We start from the raw sequence: 16,168 nt of genomic DNA on the forward strand, positions 1-16,168 counted from the left end.
GAGTCCTCCCTTCAGATCAATGTTCTGGAGATAAGGGCAGTGTATCTAGCCCTAAAGGCGTTCCATCGGTGGCTGGAGGGCAGGCAGATCCGCATACAGTCGGACAACGCCACGGCGGTCGCGTACATCAACCACCAGGGCGGCACGCGCAGCCGTCAAGCCTTCCAGGAAGTCCGGCGGAGTCTGCTGTGGGCGGAGGCCACAGCCTCCACCATCTCCGCAGTTCACATCCCGGGCGTAGAAAACTGGGAAGCAGACTTTCTCAGTCGTCAGGGCATGGATGCGGGGGAATGGTCTCTTCACCCAGACGTGTTTCGAGAGATCTGTCGCCGCTGGGGAACGCCGGACGTCGATCTCATGGCGTCACGGCACAACAACAAAGTCCCGGCATTCATGGCACGGTCTCAAGATCACAGAGCTCTGGCGGCGGACGCATTAGTTCAGGATTGGTCGCAGTTTCGACTGCCTTATGTATTTCCCCCTCTGGTGATGCTGCCCAGAGTGCTGCGCAAAATCAGGTCCGACTGTCGTCGCGCCATTCTCGTCGCTCCAGATTGGCCGAGGCGGTGGTGGTACCCGGATCTGTGGCATCTCACGGTGGGTCAACCGTGGGCGCTCCCAGACCGCCCAGACTTGCTGTCACAAGGGCCGTTTTTCCATCTGAATTCTGTGGCCCTCAACCTGACTGTGTGGCCATTGAGTCCTGGCTCCTAGCGTCCTCAGGGTTATCTCAAGATGTCATTGCCACCATGAGACAGGCCAGGAAACCAACGTCCGCCAAGATCTATCACAGGTCTTGGAGGATCTTCTTATCCTGGTGCTCTGATAATGGTTTTGCTCCCTGGCCTTTTGCCTTACCCACTTTTCTTTCATTCCTTCAATCCGGAATGGACAAGGGTTTGTCTCGGCTCTCTCAAGGGACAAGTATCGGCGCTATCCGTATTTTTTCAAAAGCGTCTAGCCAGGCTTCCGCAGGTCCGCACGTTCCTGCAGGGAGTTTGCCACATAGTCCCACCTTACAAGCGTCCGCTGGAACCCTGGGACCTTAACAGGGTGCTAACGGCTCTTCAGAAACCACCTTTCGAGCCGCTGCGGGATGTCTCTTTATCACGTCTTTCGCAGAAGGTGGCATTTCTAGTGGCAGTTACATCGCTCCGTAGAGTGTCGGAGCTGGCAGTGCTGTCATGCAAAGCCCCCTTCCTGGTTTTTCACCAGGATAAGGTGGTTCTGCGTCCTGTTCCGGAGTTTCTCCCTAAGGTGGTATCTCCTTTTCATCTCAATCAGGATATCTCCTTACCTTCATTTTGCCCTAATCCAGTTCACTAGTGATGAGCGAGCATGCTTGTCACTACTCGGTACTCGCACGAGTATCACTGTACTCGGGCTGCTCGGCGGGGACCGAGTAATCTCGCGATACTCGTGCTTTACTCGTGGTCTTCATTTCTGCATGTTGGCGCTCTTTTGAGAGCCAGCCCTCATGCAGGGATTGGCTGGCAGACCACTGCAATGCCACAGCCCTGTTAGTTGTGGAATTGCAGTGATTGGCCGGCCTGCACAGCGTCACCGAGCCTTTATATCGGCCGGCGCGCTGTGCTCTGCTCACAGCTATTCTGACAGTGAGTGTAGGGAGAGTGTCGCTGATTCAGGGAAAGCTTTGCGGCCCTTTATAGCTTTTTCAGTTGCAGGGCTGCAAACAGTGTGACCAAAAGTCCTTCTCAGGACTATTCTAGTTGTATACAGGCAGGCAGGGTATAGCCAGGTCGGAGTACAGTAGCAGAGTCCTTCTCAGGACTATTGTTGCTATATACAGGCAGGGTATAGCCAGGTCTGAATACAGGCTAGTGACCAAAAGAGTCCTTGTCAGGACTATTGTAGCAGTATACAGGCAGGCAGGCAGGCAGGGTAGTGGTGACCGTATACCAGCCTTCATATCTGGGGCTGGTGTACACAGTGTAAAACAGTCCAGATAGTGTCTGACTTGTCTGTACTGTAATTGTCGCTCCCCAAAAAAACCTGTTAGTAGGTTATTATTGCGTCCGTGCTTGGTTTTTAAAACCGCACGTGTGTGCCTGTTGGTGGCAGCGTACAGGTGCACTGGTGTGCGTTTACCAAACTATTATATAACGCACAAGTGTAGTGTATAATACACGTCAGTCAGCAGTGGCTGATAGTGTCAGAGTTCTTAATTTTTGCTCCTAAAACCTGTGTTAGGTTATTATTGCGTCCGTGCTTGGTTTTTAAAACCGCACGTGTGTGCCTGTTGGTGGCAGCGTACAGGTGCACTGGTGTGCGTTTACCAAACTATTATATAACGCACAAGTGTAGTGTATAATACACGTCAGTCAGCAGTGGCTGATAGTGTCAGAGTTCTTAATTTTTGCTCCTAAAACCTGTGTTAGGTTATTATTGCGTCCGTGCTTGGTTTTTAAAACCGCACGTGTGTGCCTGTTGGTGGCAGCGTACAGGTGCACTGGTGTGCGTTTACCAAACTATTATATAACGCACAAGTGTAGTGTATAATACACGTCAGTCAGCAGTGGCTGATAGTGTCAGAGTTCTTAATTTTTGCTCCTAAAACCTGTGTTAGGTTATTATTGCGTCCGTGCTTGGTTTTTAAAACCGCACGTGTGTGCCTGTTGGTGGCAGCGTACAGGTGCACTGGTGTGCGTTTACCAAACTATTATATAACGCACAAGTGTAGTGTATAATACACGTCAGTCAGCAGTGGCTGATAGTGTCAGAGTTCTTAATTTTTGCTCCTAAAACCTGTGTTAGGTTATTATTGCGTCCGTGCTTGGTTTTTAAAACCGCACGTGTGTGCCTGTTGGTGGCAGCGTACAGGTGCACTGGTGTGCGTTTACCAAACTATTATATAACGCACAAGTGTAGTGTATAATACACGTCAGTCAGCAGTGGCTGATAGTGTCAGAGTTCTTAATTTTTGCTCCTAAAACCTGTGTTAGGTTATTATTGCGTCCGTGCTTGGTTTTTAAAACCGCACGTGTGTGCCTGTTGGTGGCAGCGTACAGGTGCACTGGTGTGCGTTTACCAAACTATTATATAACGCACAAGTGTAGTGTATAATACACGTCAGTCAGCAGTGGCTGATAGTGTCAGAGTTCTTAATTTTTGCTCCTAAAACCTGTGTTAGGTTATTATTGCGTCCGTGCTTGGTTTTTAAAACCGCACGTGTGTGCCTGTTGGTGGCAGCGTACAGGTGCACTGGTGTGCGTTTACCAAACTATTATATAACGCACAAGTGTAGTGTATAATACACGTCAGTCAGCAGTGGCTGATAGTGTCAGAGTTCTTAATTTTTGCTCCTAAAACCTGTGTTAGGTTATTATTGCGTCCGTGCTTGGTTTTTAAAACCGCACGTGTGTGCCTGTTGGTGGCAGCGTACAGGTGCACTGGTGTGCGTTTACCAAACTATTATATAACGCACAAGTGTAGTGTATAATACACGTCAGTCAGCAGTGGCTGATAGTGTCAGAGTTCTTAATTTTTGCTCCTAAAACCTGTGTTAGGTTATTATTGCGTCCGTGCTTGGTTTTTAAAACCGCACGTGTGTGCCTGTTGGTGGCAGCGTACAGGTGCACTGGTGTGCGTTTACCAAACTATTATATAACGCACAAGTGTAGTGTATAATACACGTCAGTCAGCAGTGGCTGATAGTGTCAGAGTTCTTAATTTTTGCTCCTAAAACCTGTGTTAGGTTATTATTGCGTCCGTGCTTGGTTTTTAAAACCGCACGTGTGTGCCTGTTGGTGGCAGCGTACAGGTGCACTGGTGTGCGTTTACCAAACTATTATATAACGCACAAGTGTAGTGTATAATACACGTCAGTCAGCAGTGGCTGATAGTGTCAGAGTTCTTAATTTTTGCTCCTAAAACCTGTGTTAGGTTATTATTGCGTCCGTGCTTGGTTTTTAAAACCGCACGTGTGTGCCTGTTGGTGGCAGCGTACAGGTGCACTGGTGTGCGTTTACCAAACTATTATATAACGCACAAGTGTAGTGTATAATACACGTCAGTCAGCAGTGGCTGATAGTGTCAGAGTTCTTAATTTTTGCTCCTAAAACCTGTGTTAGGTTATTATTGCGTCCGTGCTTGGTTTTTAAAACCGCACGTGTGTGCCTGTTGGTGGCAGCGTACAGGTGCACTGGTGTGCGTTTACCAAACTATTATATAACGCACAAGTGTAGTGTATAATACACGTCAGTCAGCAGTGGCTGATAGTGTCAGAGTTCTTAATTTTTGCTCCTAAAACCTGTGTTAGGTTATTATTGCGTCCGTGCTTGGTTTTTAAAACCGCACGTGTGTGCCTGTCGGTGGCAGCGTACAGGTGCACTTGTGTGCAATTTCCAGAAACTTTGATATAACGCACAAGTAGTGAATATACACGTCAGCAGTGCACAGCATTGCAAAATGCGCAAGGGCATTGGCAAGGAACAAGGAAGTGGACGTGATGGTGGTGCAGGCAGAGGCCGAGGTCGTGGGCAAGCTCTAATTTCGCCACAACAAAGGGCCACATCTAGTCGCTCGCACGTCCTGTCCCAAATTCTTGGGGACCGCAGCAGTACACCGCTCTTGAACCAAGACCAGTGTCAACAGGTTGTTAGTTGGATAGCGGATAATGCTTCCAGTCAGATTGGCACCACCACAAACACTCTGTCTTCCACACGGTCAAGTGTCAGTAGCCGTGATACTGCACCGCACATTTCTGAACCTGATCCTCCTTCCTACCACCAGGCTGAGTACACGTCCTCCTCGGACATTAATGATCCCACACTTGGACACTCGGAAGAGCTGTTCACGTTTCCATTCACACATTCTGGCCTCTCGCCAGCTCATATTGAAGTGGGTCATGAGGAGATCGTCTGTACAGATGGCCAAATATTTGAGCAGCCACGTTCTCACGAAGTTGGCAACGTGTCTCAACAAGTGGTGGACGATGATGAGACACAATTGTCAGCAAGTCAGGAGGAGGAGCAGGGTGCGGAAGAGGAAGACGACGTGGTGGATGATCCAGTAACTGACCCAACCTGGCAGGAGGATATGCAGAGCGAGGACAGCAGTGCACAGGGGGAGGGAGGCGTAGCATCACAACAGGCAGTAAGAAGCAGGGTGGTGGCCCCAGGCAGAAGTCAGGCAACCGTTCCCCGGAACAACACGACGACACAAGGTGCCTGTCCAAATGTTAGGTCTTCACGAGTCTGGCAGTTTTTTAAGTTGGATCCAGATGATTCAAAAAAGGCCATTTGCAACACCTGCCGTGCCAGCATCAGCAGGGGTACCAAAACTAGCAGCCTGACCACCACCAGCATGATCAGGCACATGTCAGCCAAGCACCCGACTTTGTGGGAAGTACAACAGAGTCGAGGAGCAGTGCTTGCTGATGTCACTGCTACGTCTTCGCTGGTTGTGCATGCGAGCCAATCCTCTGTCCATGCTGCCTGCGAACAAGCCTCCTCCACTCCTGCACCTACAGTTGCCTACGCAGAAAGAACACCATCATCAAGCACGTCCTTGTCCCAGCGCAGCGTTCAGTTATCCATTCAGCAAACCTTTGAACGCAGGCGCAAATACACTGCCAACACCCCACATGCCACAGTTCTAAATGCTAACATTTCGCGACTGCTTGCGCTGGAAATGTTGCCTTTTAGGCTGGTGGAGACAGAAGCATTCCGTGACCTGATGGCGGCAGCTGTCCCACGTTACTCGGTCCCCAGCCGCCACTATTTCTCCCGGTGTGCCGTCCCCGCGTTGCATAACCACGTGTCACAAAACATCACACGTGCCCTGAACAACGCTGTTTCACCCAAGGTCCACCTAACCACAGACACGTGGACAAGTGCTTGTGGGCAAGGCCGCTACATCTCGTTGACGGCACACTGGGTTAATATTGTGGAAGCTGGGACCCAGTCTGAGCGAGGGACGCAACACGTCCTTCCCACACCAAGGTTTGCAGGCCCTACCTCAGTCAGTGTTTCACCCACACTCTACAGCTCCGGAATGTCATGCTCTTCAGCCTCCTCCTCCTCCTGCGCATCCTCATCCACTGTGCCCTCCACACCAGTCACAAGCTGGAAGCACTGCAGCACTGCCTCGGCGAAGCGGCAACAGGCTGTGCTGAAGCTAATCTGCATAGGTGACAAACCCCACAATGCAGAAGAGCTGTGGACAGCTCTGAAACAGCAGGCAGATCACTGGCTCACACCTCTGAACCTAAAGCCAGGAAAGGTCGTTTGTGACAATGGCCGGAACCTGGTGGCGGCTTTGAGGCGAGGCCAGCTGACACATGTTCCATGCGTGGCCCATGTGCTCAACCTCGTGGTTCAGCGGTTTATAAAGTCATACCCAGAGCTGTCTGATCTGCTGGTAAAAGTTCGCCGCCTGTCTGCACATTTTCGAAAGTCACCTACTGCTTCAGCCGGCCTTGCCGGCTTTCAGCGCCGTTTGCATCTTCCGGCTCACAGACTGGTGTGTGATGTCCCCACGCGTTGGAATTCAACTCTGCACATGTTGGTCAGGATATGTGAGCAGAAGAGGGCAGTTGTTGAGTACCTGCATCACCTAAGCCGTCGGGAAATGGGTCAAACTCCACACATAACACCTGAGGAGTGGAGATGGATGTCAGACCTATGTACCATCCTCCAAAACTTTGAGGACTCCACCAAGATGGTGAGTGGTGATGACGCCATTATTAGCGTCACCATACCGCTACTCTGCCTTCTAAAACGGTCCCTGCTGAAAAACAAACATGATGCATTGCAGGCGGAGCGCGATGAGTTGCAGCAAGAAACAGTAGTGGGTGTGGGTGATAACACACAGCCCAGCCTCGTCTCATCACAACGTGCAGTGGAGGACTATGACGAGGAGGAGGATGAAGACATGGAGCAACTCTCCGGCCAAATTGAGGATATGACATGCACACCAGTCATATCCTCGATTCAGCGTGGCTGGCCAGAGGACAGGGTAGATGAGGAGGAGGAGGAGGAGGAGGAGGAGGAGGACAGCATGTTCAGTCATCTTGTTGGTCAGGCTACTGAAGTCCTGGCTGTTAAGAGTCTGGCGCACATGGCTGACTTTATGGTAAGCTGCCTGTCTCGTGACCCTCGCGTTAAGAACATCTTGGCCGACAATCATTACTGGTTGGTAACACTGTTAGACCCACGCTACAAGGAGAACTTTTTGTCTCTTATTCCCGTGGAGGAGAGGTCAACCAAAATGCAGCAGTTTCGGAAGGCCATACTCACGGAAGTAGGCAAAGCATTCCCCTCACAAAACGCTAGCGGCATAGGTCAGGAATCAGTGGACAACCGAGGCGTACAGCCGAGAGAGGCACAAGTCCAATCCGCCAGAGGTAGGGGAACAGTCTTTAAGATGTGGGACAGTTTTCTCAGCCCCTCACGTACCACAGCCCCTGAGGTGCGGGGTAGTGCCACAAGAAATCCTAAGTTTGCCCAGATGCTGAAGGAGTACCTTGCAGATCGAACAACTGTACTCCGACATTCCTCTGTGCCTTACAATTATTGGGTATCCAAGCTGGACACGTGGCATGAATTGGCTCTCTACGCCTTGGAAGTCCTGGCCTGCCCTGCTGCTAGCGTTTTGTCAGAGCGTGTTTTTAGTGCCGCAGGTGGAATCATTACAGATAAACGCACCCGCCTGTCAACTGAAAATGCTGACAGGCTGACTCTGATAAAGATGAACAAGGGTTGGATTGGGCCAGACTTCACCACACCACCAGCAAATGAGAGCGGAATTTAAAGTTTGCCATGTACCTCCACTCACCCATGGGTACACTTCTCGACTTTGGATAATCGCTGGACTGCTCCTCCTTCTCCTCATGCGCCATCATGATGACCGTTACAATAGTTAGGTCTTTGTTTCAGGTATACCCCCAGTGGTAAATTTTTTCGCCCATTCTTTGCAGAATGGACATTACAACGACAGGAGACCCGCTCCTTTGCAATGGGAACAATGTTTTGAGGCCCTCATGCACGTCTCTACCCAGGGACAACGTGTAGCCTCCCAATTTTTGGCTGCCCTGCCTAAGGGCTATACTATAATACACCCACTTCCTGACAATGGACACTTAATGTTTTGAGGCCCTCATGCACGTCTCTACCCAGGGACAATGTGGAGCCTCCCAATTTTTGGCTGCCCTGGCAAAGGGCTATACTGAAATAGACCCACTTCCTTACAATGGGCACTTCAGGTTTAAAGGCCATCATGCACGTCTCTACCCAGGGACAATGTGGAGCCTCCCAATTTTTGGCTGCCCTGGCAAAGGGCTATACTGAAATAGACCCACTTCCTTACAATGGGCACTTCAGGTTTAAAGGCCATCATGCACGTCTCTACCCAGGGACAATGTGGAGCCTCCCAATTTTTGGCTGCCCTGCCTAAGGGCTATACTATAATACACCCACTTCCTGACAATGGACACTTAATGTTTTGAGGCCCTCATGCACGTCTCTACCCAGGGACAATGTGGAGCCTCCCAATTTTTGGCTGCCCTGGCAAAGGGCTATACTGAAATAGACCCACTTCCTTACAATGGGCACTTCAGGTTTAAAGGCCATCATGCACGTCTCTATCCAGGGACAATGTGGAGCCTCCCAATTTTTGGCTGCCCTGCCTAAGGGCTATACTGAAATACACCCACTTCCTTAAAATGGACACTTAATGTTTTGAGGCCCTCATGCACGTCTCTACCCAGGGACAATGTGGAGCCTCCCAATTTTTGGCTGCCCTGGCAAAGGGCTATACTGAAATAGACCCACTTCGTTACAATGGGCACTGCAGGTTTAAAGGCCCTCATGCACGTCTCTACCCAGGGACAATGTGGAGCCTCCCAATTTTTGGCTGCCCTGCCTAAGGGCTATACTATAATACACCCACTTCCTGACAATGGACACTTAATGTTTTGAGGCCCTCATGCACGTCTGTATGCAGGGGCATTGGTGAACCTCACAATTTAGGACTGCCCTGGCAAAGGAAAATACTACAAAGACTCACTTCCTCAAAATGGGCACATTAGACTCAAGAGGCCTTCATGTACGTCTCTTCTCAGGGACATCGGAGTGCCACACAATGTTTTCACGTAAAATCTTTCATGTATTGATCTCAAAAAGTAACATACACCAGCTCTATCTCACTATTGGGTATGTGCCCTTAACATTTCCGCCATGAAAAATCATTTTGGGGTCATTTTGGAAGGTTTTCTGGTGAGTCCGTAAAAATGGCGTAAAACGCGGACAAAATTGTTCAGAGCTGTGACTTTTGAGTGATAAATGCTTCAAGGGGTCTTCCCCATGCTGTTGCCATGTCATTTGAGCACTCTTCTGAGACTTTTGTGACATTTTTAGGGTTTCTCCATGCTGCCGGGAGGTCATTTCACAAAAATACTCGGGTCTCCCATAGGATAACATTGGGCTCGTTGCTCGGGCCGAGTACACGAGTATCTTGGGAGGCTCGGCCCGAGCTTCGAGCACCCGAGCTTTTTAGTACTCGCTCATCACTACAGTTCACCAATGTGAAAAGGATTTGCACTCATTAGATCTGGTGAGAGCACTCCGGTTCTACGTGTCTCGCACGGCGCCCCTGCGCCGTTCTGATGCGCTCTTTGTCCTTGTCGCTGGCCAGCGTAAGGGTTCGCAGGCTTCCAAGTCAACCTTGGCTCGGTGGATCAAGGAACCGATTCTTGAAGCCTACCGTTCTTCTGGGCTTCCGCTTCCTTTGGGGCTGAAAGCCCATTCTACCAGAGCCGTGGGTGCGTCCTGGGCATTGCGGCACCGGGCTATGACTCAGCAGGTGTGTCAGGCAGCTACCTGGTCTAGTCTGCACACTTTCACGAAACACTATCAGGTGCATACCTATGCTTCGGCAGACGCCAGTCTAGGTAGGCGAGTCCTTCAGGCGGCGGTTGCCCACCTGTAAGAGGGGGTCGTTTTCGGCTTTTTTTATTGAGGTATTCTTTTACCCACCCAGGGACTGCTTTTGGACGTCCCAATTGTCTGGGTCTCCCAATGGAGCGACAAAGAAGAAGGGAATTTTGTTTACTTACCGTAAATTCATTTTCTTCTAGCTCCTATTGGGAGACCCAGCACCCGCCCCTGTTCCCTTCGGGCTGTTTGTTCTTTTGTGTACACATGTTGTTCATGTTGAATCGTTTCTTTTGGTTCATGGTTTTCAGTTCTCCGAACATCCTTCGGATTGAATTTACCTTAGACCAATTTATAAGTTTCCTCCTTCCTGCTTTTGCACCAAAACTGAGGAGCCCGTGATGCACGGGAGGGTGTATAGGCAGAGGGGAGGGGTTACACTTTTTAAAGTGTAATACTTTGTGTGGCCTCCGGAGGCATAAGCTATACACCCAATTGTCTGGGTCTCCCAATAGGAGCTAGAAGAAAAGGAATTTACGGTAAGTAAACAAAATTCCCTTCTTTTTTAATTTACCAAATGACTGCAATGAAACAGTGAAATTTAAAGGGGTCTGAACACTTTCCGTACCTACTGCATGTACAAGAATATAACTACTATAATACTGCCCCTATGTACAAGAATATAACTACTATAATACTGCTCTTATGGGCACAAGTGGCTGTATACAGGTATGGGGATTGGTTTCCGCCCTTACATACAGTGTTCTGGAATGCTGTAGATGAGGGCTTTCTGGTGGTGGCTGCAGGTTATAAGGGGAAACACTGGTGACAGGTTCCCTTTAATCTTGTGCACGCACCAATATTTATGGGTAATTACAGAACCGCATGTATACAGATCTTAATTAGTCACCAGACTGACAGGGATGAGCCAAACACGGCCGTTAATTGACAGGTTGTAATTCCGTTACTTGGAGTAGTTTTATACCAAATTATAAAGAATATTTGGTTGTGCTAAATTAGTTCTGGTCGTTCCGTCTTATCTTCTCCAGTTGGAAAGAGGAAAAAAAATGTTTTAAATAATTGTTTAATATTTTTTTTTCTTATTTTTTCATCTCTATCCTCTACAACTGGCAGAGGAGAAGAGACCCCGGCTTAAACACGACGGATGCCGACTCCGACTCCTCCCCCAGTACCTCCGACAGTTCCGACGATGACGAAGAGGGTCCCGATCGTGTCCAGTGCATCCCATCGTGAGCCGCCTCCTTGGAGCTTCTTCTCCTCCCCTTCCTCCTCTGCTTAAGAGGGGGTTGGGCGGCAGGGACTACTTTACTAATAGACATTTTTCAGCTTTTTATCAAAGTTCTAGGACTCTAGTGTAAGAAGCCACACTTGTCCCTCTTACGCCCTGGTTTAATTTTTTGTTTTGGTTTTTTTTTTTGGTTTCCTTTTTTTCTTCTGCTCTTCGAAAAGGGCAATTTGTTTTTTCTTGCTTTGCATAACTGCACTTTTGGATGTCGGCTTCGGAGAAGGGGGATGGTGGTCCACACGATGGAGTCTCTTCCCGCTATCCGAACTTTGTTCTAGATCATTTATTACCAGCAGTTTGAGAGCACCAGAAGGAAAGAGGGACTAATAATAATACAAAAAAACAAATAAAAAAAAATGTGATCGACAGAGGGGAGAGCAGGCGTTATTTTTCTATGTAATTGTCTTTCTCTTGTGTTTCTAGGAGAAGCAGCCAGCCCTTGTTCCCACCTTGATTTCTCGTTTTAACGTGTGTTTCTCTATTTTGCATCTCATCTTTTTTTTTTTATTTTTTTTTTCCACTTTCATTGTCTAGTAAATATTAAGTCTTAAATCTATGTGAGTTAAAAAAAAAGAAAAAAGCATGAGAAAAAAAAATTCTGCACGGCGTTCTATGTGCATTTATTGTTCTCAGATTTTTTTTCTTTCCTATAGAAAACTTTAGGTTTTATTTTAGTGGAATTTTTTTTTCCTGTCACCCTTTTTTTTTTTTTTTTTTTTTCTCCTTCTCAGCCATATTTATGTATTCCACCTGCTTGATCGCTCTGGAGTAAGTGATGTCACCACTGAACGAGGTCCTAGTGAAAGGAGAGGCTGAATATTGTTTCGTTCTGCTGAGGGGGTGGAGAATGTTTAGACAGACTTTGTTTTTTGGAGGTTTCTATGGTCATAAACATCAAACAAGGCTGTTGAGTGTTTGGCGCCATCTTTAAATGTAAACCAAAGTCTGTTAATTAAAAAAAAAAAAAAAGTATTTCTTTTATTGCCTTTGGTGGTTTCTGTGCTGTGTCCATTGTACTTTTCTGTGCTGTGTCCATTGTCCTTTTCTGTGCTCGGTCCATTGTCCTTTTCTGTGCTCGGTCCATTGTCCTTTTCTGTGCTCGGTCCATTGTCCTTTTCTGTGCTCGGTCCATTGTCCTTTTCTGTGCTCGGTCCATTGTCCTTTTCTGTGCTCGGTCCATTGTCCTTTTCTGTGCTCGGTCCATTGTCCTTTTCTGTGCTCGGTCCATTGTCCTGTTCTGTGCTCGGTTCTTTAGTTCTATTGATATTTTGTTTTTTAACCTTTCTGTTACGTTGGAGCACCACCAAAGGAACTATATCCTTCATTGCGGTTGATAGTGGGCACCTCTTAAGACTTCACCAATGGTGTTCTCCTCCCTGGCAGAGTAATGTGTATATAATGCGATTGTTTGCACTTCTGTGTTTTTGGTTTGTTTTTGTTTTTTTTGTTTTTGTTTTCTCCTTTTACATTTTTAATTAAGCCTGTGTTAAAAAAAAAAAAGTAATATCTTGGAAAATTAACAGCAAACAAAAAAAAATAAATAAACTCCCTTTCCCCATTGTCCTTCCTTCTTCCCATTCATGTGTATTTCTGAGAAATTTTGAAGTTCTGGCTGAAGCAAACTTAAGGATTTTTGAATCAGTCATCGGCTTTGCTTTCCCACCGTTTTCTGAGATCTATTGAGCTGGATGTTTATGGATTTGCAAATTGTTAAGTTTAAAGAAATGAATATTATATATTATATAGAAATAAATGCAATAAGAGAAGATAAATCCAGATTGTGGTTTCATTTATTGCCATACGGGGAGGTGAACTGGTGGGCGACAACAATCGGGGATGACCATAGAGGTGGACCGAGCTGCTCGAGAGATGTTTTCTCCTCCATTCCTTCTAAGGACACAAGCGTGCTCGGCCAAGCTGTGCATGCATGTATACGGGGGGTGCGGTGTCGTGAGTGGCCGACGGCTATCCCGTGTGTATACCCTTCTTAAGATCAGATGCTCCGCCCATTGCTCTACCTATGTACTCACTGGCTTTTGCTCCATCTTAAGTGTGTGGAAATGGCTACAAGAAAATCGCACAGATACATTTCAATACAATAAACTTTTATTAGCACAATTATTTGTCACTTTATTTTTTTTTTTCTTTTCTTACAATTTCAATAGAATGCTAAAGCCAAGCTCAGGTTTTTACATACTTTTTTTTTTTTTTTTTTTCTTACAATATGCATTTTTTTTTCTATTTACATTTTTATTTTATTTTTATTACAAAGTTTAGCAAACAAGGGACTTTTGATGGAAGGTGTTCCAAGTGGTCAGTGCAAAATGCCAGTACAATTTCTCCATTCATTCTATTTTTCTTTCTTTTTTTTTTTGTTTTTTTTTTGTTTTTCATATTTTCTGTCACTGAGGAAGAATGATGACTCAAAGTATATTTATTTTAGGAGTGCAGAGAATTCAAAGGCTGTAAGATAATTTCTTTTGTGATGGTTAAAAACTAACATTTTAATTTTTTGAAAAGGCCAATTTTGGAATTTCCAAAAACAATTGACACAATTGGGAATTTTTTGAAAAAAAAATAGCCTGAATTGGGTTTTTTTTTTTTTTTTTTTTTAAATTGCCTCAACTGGGAATTTTCAACAAATGAGGAATTAAAAAAAAATTTTCTTCGGCGCTCCATTGGGAGACCCAGACGATTGGGTGTATAGCTACTGCCTCCGGAGGCCACACAAAGTATTACACTAAAAAGTGTAAGGCCCCTCCCCTTCTGGCTATACACCCCCCGTGGGATCACGGGCTTGCTCAGTTTTCAAGCTTTGTGCGAAGGAGGTCAGACATCCACGCATAGCTCCACTGTTTTTAGTCAGCAGCAGCTGCTGACTATGTCGGATTGAGACAGACTAGAAAACCGACGTCTGCCAAGATCTACCACAGGATGTGGAGGATATTCTTCTCTTAATGCTCTGCTCAGGGAGTGTCTCCCTGCCCATTTGCATTCCCTACTTTTCCTTCCTTCCTGCAATCTGGTTTGGAAAAAGGTTGTCACTCGGCTCCCTTAAAGGACAAGTCTCAGCGCTATCTGTATTCTTCAGAAGCGCCTAGCACCACTTCCTCAGGTACACACGTTCCTGCAGGAGGTTTGTCACATTGTCCCTCTGTACATTGCTCCCTGGCCACCCTCATTTGGAACAAAATCAGTGCTCCGGGGGGGTCCCAGGCATTCCAGGGTGAAGGCTCTGACACGGACGACAGTCCCAGACAGCCTAAGCGAGCTCGCTGGGAGCGGCACTCGGCCTCATCACTAGTCAGGGTCACAGCAGAGGACTCTGTATGATGAGGCAGACGTAGCTGATCAGGACTTTGATCCTGACACCGCTCTCAATCCGGATACACCGGATGGTGACGCCATGGTGAATGATTTTATAGCGTCCAGCAATGGCATGTTGGATATCTCTCCCCCAGCTCCTTCAGTGGAGGAGTCAGCTTCCCAGCAGGAGAAATCCCATTTCAGTATCTCAAGCGTACATTGAGTACTTTTCTGGCCACGCTGACTTCAGAGAAGCAGTTCAGAATCACCACGCTTACCAGATAAGCGTTTCTCCAAATGTATTAAGGATACATGTTATCCCTTTCCCCCTGACGTGGTCAGGCGCTGGACCCAGGGTCCAAAGGTGGATCCCTTTATCTCCAGGCTTGCGGCTAGATCCAAACGGCCGTTGGACCCATGGGATCTGAACAGGGTACTAATTGCTCTCCAGAAGCCGCCCTTCGAGCCTCTGAGAGATGTTTCACTCTCTCGACTTTCCCAGAAAGAGGCCTTTCTGGTAGCGGTCACATCTCGTAGGAGAGTGTCCGAGCTAGCAGCGCTGTCATCCAAAAGCTTCCTTCCTGGTGTTTCACCAAGGCAAGGCAGTGCTGCGCCCGATTCCGGAGTTCTCCCTAAGGTGGTATCCCCCTTTCATCTCAATCAGGATATCTCCTTACCTTCCTTTTGCCTCATCCATTTCATCGATATGAAATGGATTTGCATTTGTTGGATCTGGTGAGAGCACTCAGAATCTACATTTCCCGCACGGCGCCTCTGCGCCGCTCGGATGCACTCTCTGTGCTTGTCGCTAATCAGCGTAAAGAGTCGCAGGCTTCCAAATCCACCCTGGCTCGATGGATCAAGGAACCAATTCTTGAAGCCTACTGTTCTGCTGGGCTTCCGGTTCCATCAGGGCTGAAAGCCCATTCTACCAGAGCCGTGGGTGTGCCCTAGGCATTACGGCACCAGGCTACGGCTCAGCAGGTGTGCCAGGCAGCTACCTGGTCGAGTCTGCACACTTTCACCAAGCATTGTCAGGTGCATACCTACGCTTAGGCGGATGCCAGCTTAGGTAGAAGAGTCCTGCAGGCGGCGGTTGCCTCCTTGTAGGGAAGGGCTGTTTTACAGCTCTTACATGAGGTATTAATTTACCCACCCAGGGACTGCTTTTGGACGTCCCAATCGTCTGGGTCTCCCAATGGAGCGCCGAAGAAGAAGGGAATTTTGTTACTTACCGTAAATTCCTTTTCTTCTAGCTCCAATTGGGAGACCCAGCACCCGCCCTGTTTCCTTCGGGATTTTTGGTTGTTCGGGTACACATGTTGTTCATGTTGAACGGTTTTCAGTTCTCCGATGTTACTTCGGATTGAATTTGTTTAAACCAGTTATTGGCTTTCCTCCTTCTTGCTTTAGCACTAAAACTGAGCAAGCCCGTGATCCCACGGGGGGTGTATAGCCAGAAGGGGAGGGGCCTTACACTTTTTAGTGTAATACTTTGTGTGGCCTCCGGAGGCAGTAGCTATACACCCAATCGTCTGGGTCTCCCAATTGGAGCTAGAAGAAAAGGAATTTACGGTAAGTAACAAAATTCCCTTCGTCCCAATTAAGAATTTTAAAATTGCCTCAATTGAGAATTTTGAACAAATGAGGAATTTTTAAATTT

The 16,168-nt window shown here is 47.5% G+C and overlaps 1 protein-coding gene across 2 annotated transcripts in view; it reads left to right on the forward strand.

The window, feature by feature from the left end:
• DCAF8 (DDB1 and CUL4 associated factor 8) overlaps positions 1-12,971 on the forward strand; it is a 50,724-nt gene extending 37,753 nt beyond the window's left edge. For both annotated transcript variants that reach the window (XM_075329614.1, XM_075329615.1), the window contains exon 13: positions 11,028-12,971. In XM_075329614.1, coding sequence (XP_075185729.1) covers positions 11,028-11,147 — 120 coding nt within the window. In that variant the 3' untranslated portion in view covers positions 11,148-12,971. The remainder of the gene's footprint in view (positions 1-11,027) is intronic.
• Positions 12,972-16,168: the final 3,197 nt, after the last annotated feature.

This window comes from Anomaloglossus baeobatrachus, chromosome 12, assembly GCF_048569485.1.
Source record: "Anomaloglossus baeobatrachus isolate aAnoBae1 chromosome 12, aAnoBae1.hap1, whole genome shotgun sequence".
Classification (NCBI taxonomy): domain Eukaryota; kingdom Metazoa; phylum Chordata; class Amphibia; order Anura; family Aromobatidae; genus Anomaloglossus; species Anomaloglossus baeobatrachus.